We start from the raw sequence: 12172 nt of genomic DNA, 5'->3' as shown, positions 1-12172 counted from the left end.
CTCCTATAATCTGAGTTTTTAAAGAGTCCATTTTGTGTATTTAAGTGTATTTAAGTATGGGGATGCCTGGGTGGCTCAGTCGGTTAAGTGTCTGACTCTAGATTTCAGCTCAGGTCATGATCTCAAGGTTTGTGAGATTGAGCCCCATGTCAGGCTCTGTGCTGACAGCATGGAGCCTGCTTGAGATTCTCTCTCTCCCTGTCTCTGCCCCTCCCCTGCTCATGCACACACTCTCTTTCTCATAAACATAAAAAATGGTTTTTAAATGTATTTAGGTATGAAATACCTGTTGTGTCATTTAAAATGTAAGTTTTGCTGAACAGTACAATCCCCAGATGCCTGATGTTTCATTCTGCTGGTAACTGTGGAATTTACACCTATGCTATTTTACCTTCTTTCATGTGTAGGAGATCTGTCATAACCTAGGAGTTTGCTACATTTATCTGAAACAGTTCAAAAAGGTAATTGATGGAAATGGTGGTGGTGGTTGAGTTCTCGGCTGAGGGCTTCACTGAGGGTTCGCTGAGGGTTTTGTATTATTTCTAGGAAGTGCTTGTAGAGATTTGGAGAAGTAAAAATCCAAAGTGCCATGTACATTTATCCCCATATTTATTCTTATTTTTCATCCATCTGTTTTTCCCCCCATATTTTAGCAACAAAATGACAAACTCTAGAACTGTTACTAGGGAATGGCAATCTAATTGCTTTTCTCTCTTCTTCTCCACCCCAGTTTAATTTACTAGTATAGAAACAAATGTTCAATAAAACTTAGATATCAAAAAGTGAACCCTTAAGTCTGGAAGTGTTAAAAGTGTTAAAAGTCTTATGCTCTGACAGCAACTGATTTTAGTTTTTGAGGTCATTGGAAATGAATTTTAGTTTTAAGTGGATCTGATTTTGAGTTTCTGTTTTTAATGTTATTTTCCGTGTGAGAACTTTTATTTTTAGTGGGTTTCTTCAGGTTTCCTGGGCAGAGCTACAGTGTTATATGCTTGGTTAGGAGAGTTTTCTCCTCAGAGAATATTCCAAGCAAGTACATTTCTATTCATCAGATTATTCTGAGCCAAGGGAGAGATAAGATTGTTCTTGGGTCAGACCTGTACTTAGGAGAAGGAGAATTATATTTAGATTTTACTATAAAGCTAACAGAGCAAATATAATACTTGACATTTCTGTAAATACTTGTTGAATCAATGAATGTCTTAAATGAAGCCCTTTATATCTGTTAGGATATAAACTCTTCCAGAGCAAGGGGTTTGTTTTGTTAGCTCTGGTATCCCTAGTACTTAGAACAATAGATACTTGGTGGATACATGTTGAGTGAATAAATGAGAACAGTCCATTCATTCATTTATCAAAATATTGTGAGGAAAATGCAGTCCACCCTGGGGAAGGTAATGCAATTGGTCAGTGGTGCAGCTGGGACTGAGTTCAGGGCAGTGCTGTCTTCTGTACTAAGACATCCCTTTGACTTATGAAGGCATGAGTCATGGGTATGAATACCAAGATGGAGAAAACACTCAAAAAGGTTAATCATCTTGTATGAACTCTCCCAAGTGGCTCCAGAGGCAGACACCTCATGTTGCCAGCTGTCCTGTCAGCAAGCAGTTTTGGTATGTTTTAGTTTTTTGGGTAGTGGGGGCTGTTTGCTGAGATGTGATGTGTCTGCGTTAGAAAGGGGGAGCTCTGTCTTTACGTTAGCCATACGAAGACATTGTCCTTTCCTATAGTGATTTGGTTCTCTTTACTCCATCAATCTTGTTAGGCACAAGAGCAGCTGCACAATGCCCTACATCTTAACAGGCATGATTTGACTTACATAATGCTGGGGAAGATCCACCTGCTGGAGGGAGACTTGGACAAGGCCATTGAAATCTACAAGAAAGCAGTGGAGTAAGTATGTTTGTTTTCTTTAAGGCAATGAGAAGACAAATGGGAGCAGACATATGAACCCCCAAGCCTAAGATGGATTCCTGTGACTATTAGTTGTGTGAGTTAGAGTACAGTTCAGGCCAAGGTTAAAAGCTCCCTGTGGCTTGCTTACATAAAAAGACTTGTGCTTCTCCCCCGTCAGTATGGCCAGCCTAGCCTAGCTGGACAGCTCTGCTCCCCAAGGTCAGTCAGGGATTCAGGTTCTTTATTAACCCACCATTTCTTACATTGTTGTCTTCACCTGCGTGGTGAAGCTGACTTAATGTAGCATCCATGTTTCAGGCTATGGTGAGGGGTGGTGGTTTGTGAGGGTGAGGTGGCCACTAGCTGCAAGGGAAGTGGGTACACATGTGCTCAGGAGGAAGGAGCACATAGATTTTGGAGTCAGCTGCTACTCTGCCATTGTGTTTTTCACTTCTATAGCAGATCTTTTTCCGGGGACATTGGGGTCAGAAATCTGACTCACTAATAAACATCTGGCCTTTATTAGCATGAAACCAATATGTTTTGTGGTGTTTTTTGTGTTTTTTTTTAAGTTTGTTAGAGAGAGTAAGTAGGGGAGAGGGAAAAGGAGAGAATCCCAAGCAGGCTCTGTTCTCCCAACACGGGGTTTGGCCCCATAAACTGAGATCATGACCTGAGCCAAAACCAGGAGTCAGACGCTTAACCAACTGAGCCACCCAGGCATTCTCCCTACCCCTTCCCCAATATCTTGTGTTCTTAAAACATGATTAGGGTAGGCCAAACCCCTGTTGATAATGGAACTGACTGGCTTTCTCAGGATGCTGTTCCATATTTCTTCTCTAGGGACATGTACTATCTTGTCTTTTTTGTATAGGGTCTTGTTTGTTTTAAGTAGGATAAATGTAGCAAAATGTCATGTTTGTTTGGTCACTTAACAGGAAGCATGGCCACAAAGTCTATTATTCCTGATAATTAGTCTCTGAACTAAACTTAGATTTCTGTTAATTACCTTTGCCTTCTACCATGATAGTCACTTTTCTGGTTGTATCAGTTAAACACTCTCTGAATTGTCTTCAACCACATTTTATATCTACAAAGACATAAAAGTCCCTTGGTTTTTTAAGCTACAAAAGACTTTTGTCATCAAGAAGCTAAGTTTACAGGGATTAGAGGAAGGAGCCCACATAGCTTTTTTTTTTTTTTTTTTAAGAGAGAACACCAGCAGGGGAGAGGGGCAGAGTGGGAGAGAGAAAATCTCAAGCAGGCTCCATGCTCAGCGCAGAGCACGTTGCAGGTCTCAATCCCATGACCCTTAGGATCATGACCTAGGCCAAAATCAAGAGTCAACATTCAACTAAGCCAGCCAGGCACCCCTCCCCCCAATCCATGTAGCATATTTTAAGCTTCTGTGGGGCAGGGTGGAAGCCTTGATCCCTGACTTCTGCCTTAAAAAAATTTTTTTTTGTTTAAATATTTATTTATTTTCAAGAGAGAGAGTTGAGGAGGGGCAGAGAGAGAGGGAGACACAGAATCTAAAGCAGGCTCCAGGCTCTGAGCTTTCAGCAGAGAGCCCGACTCGGGACTCAAACTCACAAACTACAAGATCATGATCTGAAGAAAAGTTGATGCTTAACTGAACCACCAAGGTGCCCCGCTGACTTCTGCCTTTTAAAGTTGGCTCTTTGAGATTAGCTCACATAAATCTTAAGGGTGATATTCTTCCAGTGGCTCGTCAAGGACTGAAGTCACCAAAATTCCCAAGGGAATAAGGGGACAGCTTGAGAATTTGGAACCTGAGAATGGAGACCATTGTCTGTGACTCATAGCTTTGGAGATGGTAGTCATGTTTTGGTGGGGAGTTCGGGGGGAGATGCCACCAGAATCATGAAAGTTACATAGTTGGTTTGTGGGAGGGAGGTGATCAAAATGGATATTTATTATGGCAGAAAGTGAAGGGCAAATATCCATTTGAACTGAGTAAGCTCTGTTCAGCTCAACCTTCCTCTAGTTGAGGATTTGGCCCCTCTTGTTCTGGTCTCTCCATGGGACCAGTGCTGGAGACAGTTCCTTGCCTTTTGCCATTTTCACTGTTGAAGCTGCTGATGGTCCTATAGACAGAACATCTCAGCTCAGTGTTGCTTAACTTTTGCGATAAAGGCAAGTGTCAGTGAGGGATTGGGAAAGCAAATAATCTTTTACTTAAGTCAGTGTTTAGTCCCCAAAGCCAATGGCTAATTCTTTCCTAGGGCTGGTGAGTATCTTCCTTCTTCTGTTTAGTTTGGCTCTTTAGTATGTGTTTTTGTTTAATACGGAGAGCAGAGCATTAGGGCCGTTGGGATCCTAAATTACACAGAGAACCCTGCTGGCTGGCATTGTCAGTACAGTGAGACCAGAAAAAAAAAAAAAAAAAAAAATCCTACAAGAGGGAACTGGCTGTCGCTGTGTTGTTTTCTAGACTGACTTGATTTATGGAGAATCGGTCTTTAATTATATCAGTATAATCAGGACCGTCACAGAGAATATTCTATAAGTTCTTCTTAGGACTTTGGCCCTAAGGAGAAAGATCCTGAAAGGAGTCTGGATGCTAAGTCCCATTTCTTTCTTGCTGAGCAGTCCACCCTGTAGCCAGGGTTGAGATAACCTACTTTAGAATACTTTAGAAGGAAATTCCCAAAGGACTTCGGGAATGGTCATGGGGAGGAGGAGGCAAAAAGTGTCCGCCACTGCTCGTGAGGGCACGTCACTGTGCAGGTGTCCTGGTGTGTCTTGTACGCATCTAGTTTCCCTCTGAGCACCGATCTGTGTTGCAGGTTCTCACCAGAGAATACAGAACTTCTTACGACTTTGGGATTACTCTACTTACAGGTAATGAGAACCCTTTACTCATTCGTGCACTGGTGTTAGAAATGCTTTTGGATGTGTGTGGATTGTGGTTTCCCTGAATTTTGATTTTACTTTAACACATCTTCCTAACGGTCATGTGAACCTTACTCTCTGCATCTGATATTTTTTATCTGCTTAAAGGAAGTACTTTTCTGCATTCAAATCAGAAGCAAATAAGCCTGCTTGAGGCTACTTACCCATTTAAGGAAAGAGCATTTATGAGAAATGACCGGTCAGTGGGGCCGGCATGGTGTTGCTGGGGGGAGAAAGCCTGATGCAGGTTGGCGCTGGCCAACGGGCTTTGGGGCAGAGTCTGTTTCCACCCCTCCTTCCCAGCCGGATCTTACAGGAACGAGAAGGCAAAACACTGTCTCGAATAAGAAGTCTCCTGTCCCCTCCGTGTTTTCCTGAGCACAAATGGCATCTTTTTAGCGCCTCCACTTCTCTGTATCAGCCTGCGGATCCGAGGCCCAGGGATCCCTGAGGGTCTGTCCCTGTCCTGCCCCCATGAACTCCCCAAGTTCCCTGCTCAGCTGCTCCTCCAGCTATGCCTCTGTGGTGGCCTTTCTGGCTGTTTTGTTTTTCTTTAAAAGGAATCAGGAGCTTAACCCTAGGCCTTCCTGGCTTTGGCTTGGGAGGTTGGCCCCAGGGGAATGAGGCTAACCAGCCCCTTTCCTGCCAAGAGGCATTAGTGTGCAAAGCATGGCAGAGGTGGTTCCTGGCAGATAGATACTTTGACCTTATCAGGGGACAAATCAACAAATAAGGGGATTTTTAGTTTTCTTTTTTTATCTGGTATCTGTAGCTGGTTTTTTTTTTTTTTTTTTTAATCATGAGAACTCAGAATGTCAGTGTGTTTCTGTTCAGGGTGTGGTTGGCCAGACTCCTTAACTGCCATCTCCCCCTGATGTAATTCTCTGGTTTGCTTTTTCTCCAAGCTCGGCATTTACCAGAAGGCATTCGAACATCTTGGAAATGCACTGACCTATGACCCTACCAACTACAAGGTATTGCAGGCCGTCAAACCCCAGAGCCTTTACTCAGATGCTCCCACTGCTGCCAGGGTCGATCTGGCCCTAGAGAGCATTTTGGATACCTGAGAAACTACCTTTTCCTTAGAAAAGTTTTAAATAGATATGGCCCTTCTTATCTGAAGATGTTGTAAAACGTTAGCGCTCTGCTTTTGTTTTCTAAAAGAGCACGTGTTATAACAGGCCTGTAACTTCTGCAGAGAATGAGGTCGTAGTGCTGGTGAGGTTTGTGTGCTGCTTAGGGAGTGAGCAAAGCCTCCACGACTGCCGTCAGAGGTCATTCTGGTGACGTAACTTCTGGATTCTTAATGGACTGGCGATGACAACTCTCGTCCAGGTACAACTCTGGAGCTGAGAAGATCGAGTAGAAGATGAACATGATGGAGGGAGATGCAGCTGAACGGGTTTGATGTCAGACACAGACTCGTCCTGTCTGAGAAATCATAGAAGGCGTGTTAACTCCGTCAGCTACCCACCTTGACACCTTTCCTTGGACAAATGCAAGGGCCAGCCTGATGACGCCTGAAGCTTGCTCATCCTGTCCGGTGGCCAAAGGAGCTGTACCTTCAGTGGTCAAAGACAGGAGTTTCTGAATTGTCTAGAGCACTTGGGGTACCACGTAGGGAGTTCAGGGGGCAGATTAAAGGCTGTTTTTCCTCAAAGGGCTTTGACTCTGAAATGTTGACTTCCTTGACCAGAAGTAGGAAACAAATGAGCCAAGTAGGGTCACTGACATTTTCTCTTTTCTTTTTCTGGACTGTGCTGGAGAAAGCCACGGTGAGGTGCAGGGACATTCCTCATCAGCATTTATCCCAGTAGCTTAAATATACCTTTTGTGTCCCTGGAAGAAGTACCCTGTTGAGTACCTACACCCAGAATGTCTGCTTCACCACTATAGCCTTTTGGGAACGGCTGAATTACAAGTTGTCCATGTCCTGTGTTTGCAGGCCATTTTGGCAGCAGGCAGCATGATGCAGACCCACGGGGACTTTGATGTTGCCCTCACCAAGTACAGAGTTGTAGCTTGTGCCGTTCCAGAAAGTCCTCCACTCTGGAACAACATCGGAATGTGTTTCTTTGGCAAGAAGAAATATGTGGCAGTGAGTGTCTCCCCACCTTCCTTGTTCATGTTCATACACACAAGTTACTGGGTCTGCTGGGCCTACCCTGGCCTCTCATCTCGTGTCCCATCTCTCCTGCAGGCTATCAGCTGCCTGAAACGAGCCAACTACTTGGCACCCTTTGATTGGAAGATTCTGTATAACTTGGGCCTTGTCCACTTGACAATGCAGCAGTATGCGTCAGCTTTCCATTTCCTCAGCGCGGCCATCAACTTCCAGCCAAAGATGGGGGAGCTCTACATGCTTTTGGCTGGTAAGAGACACTTAGATGGAAAACCCCCTCCGTGGTTTGTGAGGAGGGAAAATGACTTAGAATCATAAGAGGCCAGTGGTTAAATGTCCCATAGAAGCCACTGCCTCACAGATCCCACAGGAATTTAGATTAGTGTCCTAAAGCCTGAAAAAGATGACAGAATAGCTAGTTGCTTCTAGCCTGCAGGCATTTCACTCAGAGACCAACAGGTTAAATCAAGATCATCCCTAGTTCATCTGTTACCAGTGGTTTTCCCTTGGCTGACAATTCATTTATATAAAGAGGAGGGGTGGAGAAAAAGAGTGAGAGTCTAGCTATAAATTCCAGATACCATCTAGTGTTAAGAGCTTGGGCTTTAGGAAGGGTCCCATTTCCACTACTTACTGGATTTCTAGTAGAGAGGGAAGATTATGTAATAAATAACCAGTGACTAGTAGCTATTGGTTTTGTTGTCACTGTATCATTGGCCTATTATTAATGTGAGTGTTACTATAACGTTGAAGTACTGATAATATTCTTTCTGGGGGTATTTCTCCATTGGACTTACTAAGTGTGAGCCCAAAAGCAGTTTCCTTATTCCCGTTGACAGGTGGTGGTGGTGGTTATTATTATTGTGGGGAACTTATTTATCAGAGAACGGTTGCAAAAGCAAATTGAATGGTGGTTAATTGGGGGTTGCCTGAATACAAAGCGAGCTCAGTTCTGTGAACAGACAGCCCTACTGTAAGGCATGAGCCACACTTCTAACTCCCAAACTAGAGCTGGCCTTCACACTGCAGTTTGAAGGCTAAGCTGGAACTCACTGGCTCGGCCGTCGTGGGAACAAAGGCGTGCAGCCGTGGCTGCACCATGTGTCCTGCGGCGAGTGGGCGGTCGTGTTGTGTGGTGTAGTGGGGGAGGAGTCAGGAAAGCTGGTCTAGGGCCACATGAAGTGGGGGGCGGGCAGGAGAAGAATGCTGGGACTCTGGCCTTTTATCCTAGAGGCCAAGGTTTTCCAACCGTATTCCTAGATCTTCTCTTAAGTGTCCAGGAGAGCTGAGTGTGTAGCTTGGTGGGGAGGTCGGGTGGGCCTGGCTTTCAAAACAGCTCTGTTTTTCTTTGTTTTATACATCAGGTTTCCAGAAAATGCTGATTACAAAGGAGAGTGTGTTCTGTTGCTATACAAACGTTTATAAAGATCATGGTTGTGGGTAATGGATTCTTAAGTAGGGTGGTGTGACACAGTCAGATTTGTTTGTAAGGCAGGAAGACTCCTGGCAGCTTGGTGGCAAAGTGGATGGAGGCAGGTGGGGACATTGCTGTGGGGAAGAAATGGAAAGCCTGAAACAATTTGCATCTGAACAAGGGCAGTGTCAGTAAAGAAAAGTACAAAAAACAGGATTTGCAGGACTTGGCTACTGACTGTGGAGAGACACCATCGAAGCAGGTGACACCGGGCATCTAAGCTGAGTGACCGAAGGTGGTCGTGCCAAGGAGCCGAGACGGCAAAGGAGGAGTTCAGTTTGGGGGTTGAATGAACTGTGGTCTTGAAACATTCCTTTTGTTTTCCACACGGGGCTCCCCAGTCACAGTGCCCACTTTCTTTGTTGCAGTGGCTCTGACCAATCTGGAAGACCCAGAGAACGCCAAGAGAGCCTACGCGGAAGCCGTCCGCCTGGATAAGTAAGCTGCTCCGTCAGGAGTGGTACTGGGGCGGGTCGGACTCTCAGAAGCCACCAGGTGGCGCCACAGCCCAGTTGGGGCGTGCGGGGCGGTTGTGCAGCGGCCCAGATGCCTGCTCTGGGGGTCAGTGGGGGGGCCTGACTGCAGAAGGATGTGGTCCTTAAGCACACGGTGGCTCAGCGGGAACAGACACTGGCTCTTTCTGAGAAAATGTTTCCAGGAGCTGGCAGTGGGCTTCGGGTGTTGATAGCCATGGGCTAGCTGGAATATCAGATAGGACTCTGGACTTAGTTTAAGATCAACTTAACTCTCCTGGGATTTATTCTGCTGGCATCTGCCAGGCAGCAGGGTAGGGATCCCCTTTTCAAACCTGACCTGGTGGCCTCCGTTGAGGGCTGAGACATCACACTTGGTCCCAATACCTCTTGCTCTGCTGGTTGGGCAGTTACTTCCTTGATGCTTCTCCAAAGGTCCACACGGCACACGTGTTCTTACCTTGCTGTGGAATAGAGAAATGTCTATGTAACCAGTTTTTGTTTTTTGTGTAACGAGAGGGATCTCTGAATGACCACTGGTTGCAGAGCCTGAGCCCCACGGAATCCGTTTGCCACAGGTGTAACCCGTTAGTAAACCTCAACTATGCTGTGCTGCTGTACAACCAGGGCGAGAAGCAGGGTGCCCTGGCTCAGTATCAGGAGATGGAGAAGAAGGTCCACCTGCTGCAGGACAGCAGCTCTCTGGAATTTGACGCCGAGGTATGTCTTTTATTAGCTCCTGGGAGGCTTCTGAATGAAGCGCAAATAATCCAGATATCAGGTATTCTATAGGTTTATGGCCATTTTGGCTCTGATGTTCCTGGCAGCATGAAATCTCCAATTAGGAACATCCTGAGAAAAAACTTCCCTAGAAGAAAATAGTAAGAGGAAGTTCAGGCTTACGGAGTTATGTTATTGATAATACAACTGATGTGAGGTCTCTGTCTCTTTGCAGCTTCTCCTCACTTCTCCTCATGTGGGAAAGGCAGGAGTTGAGCTCTGTAAGGCACCAAACTTGAATTGTTAGGTTTTGAGATCCTATATGTGCTCCCTTGCCGTCCACTAAGGGCAGTCTGTATTCTCTGCTGTTTGAGAATGATTTCCTTGCAATAAATACTTTCTCTCTCAAATACTAGTACCGTTAGACATGATTTCACCTGCACTCCCTGGTGGAAGAGGTCGGTAGGCTTCACTCTGCCGGTCCTCTCTGTGACTCTTTTTTTCTTCCCATGTGGGGACAAGATGGTGGACATGGCCCAGAAGCTGGGAGCTGCCCTCCAGGTTGGGGAGGCACTGGTCTGGACGAAACCAGTTAAAGACACCAAGTCAAAGCACCGGACCACTTCAACTAGCAAAGCTGCCAGTCTCCAGCAGCCTCTGGGCTCTAATCAAGCCCTAGGACAGGCAATGTCTTCAGCAGCTGCATACGGGAAGCTCCCCTCAGGTAGGAGGCTGCGCACAGCTCCATGGAATCCTCGTGGGTACAAGCTGCATGTGCCAGCGAGAGATGACAGCTTTAAGTGAGGCTGACACTTCTCAGATTCAGAACACGTCCAAGTAGTATTCCTAGAAGGGGAAGAAGCCATATGCTGGCCAAATTGGCACTTGCTTCCTTAAGGCAAGTTGTGTCGGAGGGAACAGGCTTAGTCAGAGGTTTACAGTATTCAAGTTTAGAAATACATGACAGCACCTTCTGTTCTGCTAAAGCAGTGACAATTAAAGCAAGACCGCATAAGTCAGCATGGTGCAGGTAATTAAAGATTTTTTCAGTGAGTCATTGAAGGCAAACTTGACCGTTGCTTTCTTAGCGATGGTCTAACTTCATAGCTGCAAAGATACGTCACAGTCCCCGCTGGTCCTCAAAGATACAGGGTTTCTTTTTGAAATTTGACAATGTGATTTCTTCAAGAACCGTGGAACTGAGAATTCAAGCTGTTTGTTTTGTTGCTAGGTGCTGGAGGAACATCCCATCTCACAAAGCCACCATCTCTGCCTCTGGAGCCACAGCCCATTGTGGAAGCACATCCAAATGAAGCATCTGCACAAATAAGAGAAAAATAGGAGTAGGATGACCCCGGACTATAGGTTTCTCTGGTGAGGATGTAGCAGATTAGGAAAGGTCACGCGACACAGGCAGCACGGACACCAGTGTGTTCCCTGGGCACCAAGGACCGCAGGATGTGTTGTGATGACCCCAAGGAGCCTGAGGCCTAGCAGCTTCTCATCAGCCCCGTCAGCCGGGACCAAAGAGCAGGGCTCACGGCTCTGTGTTTGTAGCTTCAAGAGCCAGCAGGGCACGTGATGCTGTTTGCTTCTGAAATGACTGTCATCTCCTGGATGACTTCCTCCTTCCTTTGCGGAAGGAAAGTCTGAGACAGACCTCTACTCATTAGCTCTGTTATGATGAAGCCTTGGCTTAGCTGAGATGGTCCTCAGACTGGGGGGCATGGCAGCCTCCAAGGCAAACAAATCTTGGATTAATAATCCAGCTCTAACACTCTAAATTTAAGGGGAAAAATGATGAAAAAAACCTCTGTATATTGAGGTTGAATATTCCAGCTATGCTTGTCCAGGGGAATCCAGAACAAGGCCCTGTGGCTTGTTCTTGAGAGAGGTCAGAGTGTGGAGTCAGATCATGTCACTGTGATAAGAAGTAGGAGTGAAGGGCTGGTCTGGTATCAGCACCAGCGATTAAAAGGAAAAGAAGAGCTTCTTAACTAATTTTTATTTAAGACCATCAATGATACTACTGGCCAGATGCTATCAATTCATTATATGTCCTTTTTAGAATAAAGATTATGTATCATCATCCCTTTGGGAAAAGTTGTTAACTTAGGTATAAAAATAAGAGATCACAATAAAAACTTCTTAAAAGAACCTATGATCACAGTCTTACTTCCAAAACTAGTTTGAAACTAGAGAAGGAACCTCAAGGCCAAGTTCCTGTGTAGTACGAACATAGCTTCTGCTGCAGCAGCCCCGACGGATGGTACGCCAGCAATTTGCTTGAGGGCCAGTCCCCATTTTGCACTTGAAGTGTCCTATAATTACCATAATTTAAAGGTGAGGACACCTATTGCCAAACCAAACTATGGAGTTTTTTATGTTATGACTCTGTCTGTTTTGACATTGAAGCAGCGGCTAAGTGAGCGGGGAAACTCTTCAGTTCTCGTATCTCAGAAGTAAACACCAAGGTGTCAGAAGCAATGCCCTGGCCCACGCAGCTGGTATGTGGAAGAACCAGGATTTATACCATGAGCAGCTGAGAAAGCTCACTTTTGTATCAGTGTG

At 45.5% G+C, this 12172-nt stretch overlaps 1 protein-coding gene across 4 annotated transcripts in view; it reads left to right on the top strand.

Moving 5' to 3' along the window:
* Positions 1–11758, top strand: part of BBS4 (Bardet-Biedl syndrome 4) — a 56188-nt gene extending 44430 nt beyond the window's left edge. For all 4 annotated transcript variants that reach the window (XM_043555072.1, XM_043555070.1, XM_043555071.1 and 1 more), the window contains 10 exons: positions 408–461; positions 1766–1893; positions 4707–4761; positions 5718–5786; positions 6758–6910; positions 7013–7184; positions 8777–8846; positions 9460–9601; positions 10124–10325; positions 10833–11758. In XM_043555072.1, coding sequence (XP_043411007.1) covers positions 408–461; positions 1766–1893; positions 4707–4761; positions 5718–5786; positions 6758–6910; positions 7013–7184; positions 8777–8846; positions 9460–9601; positions 10124–10325; positions 10833–10942 — 1155 coding nt within the window. In that variant the 3' untranslated portion in view covers positions 10943–11758. The remainder of the gene's footprint in view (positions 1–407; positions 462–1765; positions 1894–4706; positions 4762–5717; positions 5787–6757; positions 6911–7012; positions 7185–8776; positions 8847–9459; positions 9602–10123; positions 10326–10832) is intronic.
* The last annotated feature ends 414 nt before the right edge of the window (positions 11759–12172 follow it).

The sequence above is a fragment of the Prionailurus bengalensis genome, chromosome B3 (assembly GCF_016509475.1).
Source record: "Prionailurus bengalensis isolate Pbe53 chromosome B3, Fcat_Pben_1.1_paternal_pri, whole genome shotgun sequence".
Lineage (NCBI taxonomy): Eukaryota > Metazoa > Chordata > Mammalia > Carnivora > Felidae > Prionailurus > Prionailurus bengalensis.
Note: the sequence above shows the minus strand (reverse complement) of the source record. Positions and strands in the feature narration are given on the sequence as shown.